Below are 4402 nucleotides of genomic sequence, written 5' to 3'. Positions count from 1 at the left end.
ACAGATACAATGATACTAATGAAACCCCCCCTCACAGCAGACTGTAATGACTCTGAGTGACATGCAGAGGGTCAAAGCGACTCCGTCTTTATTCTCACCTCCTCTCTTGTCTTTCAAACAAACAGGTGTAGAACAAAACCCTCTCTCAGCCCCCCCCCCCCCTTCCTCTGTAAATGTCAGCCTTCACATCCCCTGCTATCAAAGGCTCCTCATCCTCAGCAGGATGCAGATGAACTGCTCCTCTCCCATCATGCAACACAAAGAGGACACAGGCATAATGAGGAACATTTAAAAGCACATGTCATTTGTGTACTTCATTATAACTAAGTACTTTTACTACAGTACGCAGAATTCGAGGGTATCAAGAGTATTTTCTGCTGTTTTATACTATATTTGAGTTTGTTGGTCTGAACACCTTGTTTCTCTTGTGCATTAAGAACACTTGTGTTAGGGCATGATTTAACAATAAATAGGTTATATATACAGTATCAAATACCACGTCCGCCCTCCCATGCCACCCTGGCATGACCTCTTGCCCCCCCTTTGCCACCGCATGTAAAATGTTCTAGAACCGCCACTGCCCCTACACCCTACCCCTACACACTACCCCTCCGTTTGCGCGGAGGGTCCGCCACATTAAGTGCTGTTCCAAACCAACGAGTGTGGAGGGGGAGTGGGCTATCAAGCCCTCAAACAGCGAGTCTGCATCGCTGCTGACTGGAGACCGGTCTCTACCTGACCGGTCTCTACCTGACCGGTCTCAGCGCTGTGTGTGTCCGTCAGGAAACACGCTGTTTACAAACAGTTCCAGCAAACATCCACTGATTTGGTTAAGCTGGGGAGTGGACACTTATTGAGAGGAGAGAGAGAGTAGTAACATGTAAATAGTAAATGAAGGAGTAAAGACGGTCTTCCTGGTTGAACTTGCGCTGAGCTTCATTTAGTCTCAGATCACTTCCACATGTTCTCCATCAGCTTCGTATGGCACCTTGGACATAACACAAGAAGAACATCCTGTTTTTGTTTTTGAAAGACAAACCTTTATTAATGATCTAAACATTTCATTTGATCACACATCCCATCAGTAAAGTCTGTTCAATGATTTCATGATCAGTTTCACTTTATCCACACCATGTGTTTCATCTCAGCTATTTCAAACAGAATCACACATGATTTCCTTATTGATTATTATCATGATAAGTTATGTTCTATAAAACATCAGAGTACCCACTTTCTATTTGGACAACAACAACAACAACAATTAGTCTGCAAACAAATAACATTTTATTTCCCAAGCAAAGACTCTAAGCTATTTACAGGAGAATAATGAATGATGTACTTATTGATTATGATCATGACAGTAAGTAATATCATTTTAAATAAACATGTTATGATGAAATAAGTGTTATAACCATCTGGGAACTCATTTGTAGTTAATTTGGGCAACAATAACATTTAATCTGTCTAAATAATACATGTGATTATAAATGCCTCTATTGTTTTAGAAAGTGGGCAGAATAAAATGTGTACAATAAAAGAAGCTCTGCTGCTTTCTCTCTGAAGACTCGTGCATTACAAGAGAAACAACAACATCAATCAAAAGAAATATCCAACACATATTTAGAGCAAAGTTTACATATCAGTTCAGGTGAACAAGGATCCTCCTGAGCAGTGACAGCCTCCATGGCTACACAGACACAGGAAGGAGCCGGAAGAAAGTCCAACCTTTACAGAACAACTCATGAGGAGATGTTGAAGCACATCCCATCATGTTTGATTGACAGCTGATCTCTGCACAGTGAAGACATGAACAATCAGCTCTGATGGACACACGGTGAGTTTAAGAAGTAGAAGAGTTCCTCCAATGACTTCAGGCTATTTCAGTTTACAAAACTCAGCAGTGGCTCCAAAACTCTGATGAAGCCGAACTCCAGCATGTAGCGGCTGAGTGAATGTGGTCTGCACTCTGTGGAGGAGAGTCATGGTTTCAGAGACGCTGTAGAAGGACAGAATACCTGCTCTGTGATCCAGGTACACTCCTACTCTGGAGGACGGAGGACCTGAGACGGGAGTGTTGATATTGTTGTAATGAAATGAATAACTGTTTTGGTCACAATCTAATGACCAAGATTTGTCATTGTATCCAAATACACCTTCCCACCCTCTGCTGATATTCTTGTATGCGACTGCTACATGAACTCCTCTCCCTCTCCGCTCCACCTCCCAGTAACAACGTCCAGTCAGACTCTCTCTACTCAGGACCTGAAAAGGTGTAGTGCATCTGTCTGGGTGACTAGAATAAGACTGTTCTTGTTCCATGCGTGTTGCTTTTCTGCTCCCCTCAGATAATACCAGATGTGTGTGTGCTGTGTTTGGATCCAGTGTGATCTCCTGTGAATATTGTAAGAACCCAGCTCTGGTGGTGGGCTCTGCTGCTGACAGTAAAACATCCACTTCAGTCGATGAGACGTTTGTCCATTCCTCTCTCAGGACGTCCTGTAGTTTGTCTCTGACTGCTGACAGGGCCGCCGTCACGTCCTCAAAGTAGCTCAGAGGACGGATGTTGATGCTGGATGAGTGTGTAGGTTCACTGAGGGCTGACAGTGAGGGGTAGCTGTGCAGAAACTGGTTGTGATCCTCTGTGTGAGACAGCAGCTTCAGCTCAGCGTCTCTCCTCTTCAGCTCAGAGATCTCCTGCTCCAGCTTCTCCTGAAGCTCTTTGACTCGACTCACTTCTCTCTTCTGCTGGGATCTAACCTGCTGCTTCACATCAGAGCTTCTTTTCTCCATGAGACGGATCAGCTCAGTGAACATCTTCTCACTGTCCTCCACTGCTTTATCAGCAGAGCCATTGACGGCCTCCACCTCCTGCTGAAGCAGCTTCACCTCCTTCTCTCCGTCCTGGATTCTCTGCTGGATGTTTAGTCGACTCCCCTCCAGCTCTCTCTGCCTCTCAGTCCTCTCTGCAGCAGCTGACACCGTGTCGTGGCCTTTGTGTTCGTCCACAGAGCAGAGATAACAGATACACTGCTGATCAGTGCGGCAGAACATCTTCATCACCTCGTCGTGACGAGAGCAGATGTTCTCCTGGAGCTTCTTGGAGGGCTCCACCAGCTTGTGTTTTTTAAAGACAGGCAATTCATAATGAGGCTGGAGGTGTTTGTCACAGTAAGAGGCCAGACACACCAGACAGGACTTACAGGCTCTTAGTTTCCTCCCAGTGCAGACATCACAGGCCACATCTTCAGCTCCAGCATAGCAGAGATCAGCAGGAGCAGGTGGGGGTCCAGTCTTCTTCAGCTCCTCCACTAAAGCTGCTAACATGGTGTTCTTCAGCAGGACAGGCCTCGGTGTGAAGCTCTGCCTACACTGAGGGCAGCTGTGGATCTTCTTCTCATCCTCTCCGTCCCAGAAGCCTTTAATACACTTCATGCAGTAGCTGTGTCCACAGGAAGTAGTCACCGGATCCTTCAGTAGATCCAGACAGATGGGACAAGATATTAAGGTGTCCCGCTCCAGCTGAACTCCTTTCTGCGCCATTTCCCCTCTCAGTAGCAGCGAGTGTGTGAGTTTCACTTCCTGAGAGCTGAAACTAGTGTGACAGCTGATCTGAACAGGATGTGTGTGGGCGGTGAATGTGGCCTATCAGCTCTTGTGCTTTACCCACATGTTGGTTACACCCCTCCTCCTCAGTGTGGATCTGAAGGGGAGGAACCAGGACACACAGAGTGGAGCTGGCTGTGTCTGAGAGCAGGAAGGAGAGGGAGGGCTTATCAAACTCTGAGTCATCCAGGAGGAGGAGCAGCGCTCAGACTCTGACCTACACAGAGCCTCGGTTACAACCTGCTCTTCATTTGAAAAGAGCTTTTAGTTGTAAAATAAGTTGGTAAACTTACAAAATCTGAAGGAGGTTAAATACTTGTTTCCTCCACTGTAAATGTATAGCCTCAATGTCCTGAGATAGCTGATTGATTTAATAGTTGAATGTAGAGTAAGTCGTTTTTTACTGTAAGTAGTAGTAGTAGTAGTAGTAGTAGTAGAAGTAGTAGTAGTGGTAGTGGTAGTGGTAGTAGTAGTAGTAGTAGTAGTAGTAGTAGAAGTAGTAGTAGTAGTATTAGTAGTAGCAGTAGTAGTAGTAGTAGTAGTAGTAGTAGTAGTGGTAGCGGTAGTGGTAGTTGTAGTAGTAGTAGTAGAAGTAGTAGTAGTAGTAGTAGTAGTAGTAGTAGTAGAGGTAGAGGTAGTGGTAGGTAGTGGTAGTGGTAGTGGTAGTGGTAGTAGTAGTAGTAGTAGTAGTAGTAGTAGTAGTAGTAGTAGTAGTAGTAGAAGTAGTAGTAGTAGAGGTAGTGGTAGTGGTAGTAGTAGTAGTAGTAGTAGAAGTAGTAGTAGTAGTAGAGGTAGTGGT

General features: G+C 45.1%; 1 protein-coding gene across 1 annotated transcript; it reads right to left on the bottom strand.

Annotated features, from left to right (window-relative positions):
• Positions 1-1017: 1017 nt before the first annotated feature.
• Positions 1018-3720, bottom strand: LOC117486405 (tripartite motif-containing protein 16-like). The gene has a single exon (XM_034134833.1). It carries the CDS (start codon positions 3538-3540, stop codon positions 1876-1878), a length of 1665 nt encoding a protein of 554 aa, XP_033990724.1. The 5' UTR covers positions 3541-3720; the 3' UTR covers positions 1018-1875.
• Between the last annotated feature and the right edge of the window lie 682 nt (positions 3721-4402).

This window comes from Trematomus bernacchii, unplaced genomic scaffold (genome assembly GCF_902827165.1).
Source record: "Trematomus bernacchii unplaced genomic scaffold, fTreBer1.1, whole genome shotgun sequence".
In the NCBI taxonomy this organism is placed as follows: Eukaryota; Metazoa; Chordata; class Actinopteri; order Perciformes; family Nototheniidae; genus Trematomus; species Trematomus bernacchii.
The sequence above is the reverse complement of the archived record's forward strand: the minus strand, read 5'-3'. Positions and strand labels throughout refer to the sequence as shown.

Coding starts and splice junctions, on each gene's coding strand:
- LOC117486405 (XM_034134833.1), bottom strand. CDS start 3,540: ATGGCGCAGAAAGGAGTTCAGCTGGAGCGGGACACCTTAATATCTTGT.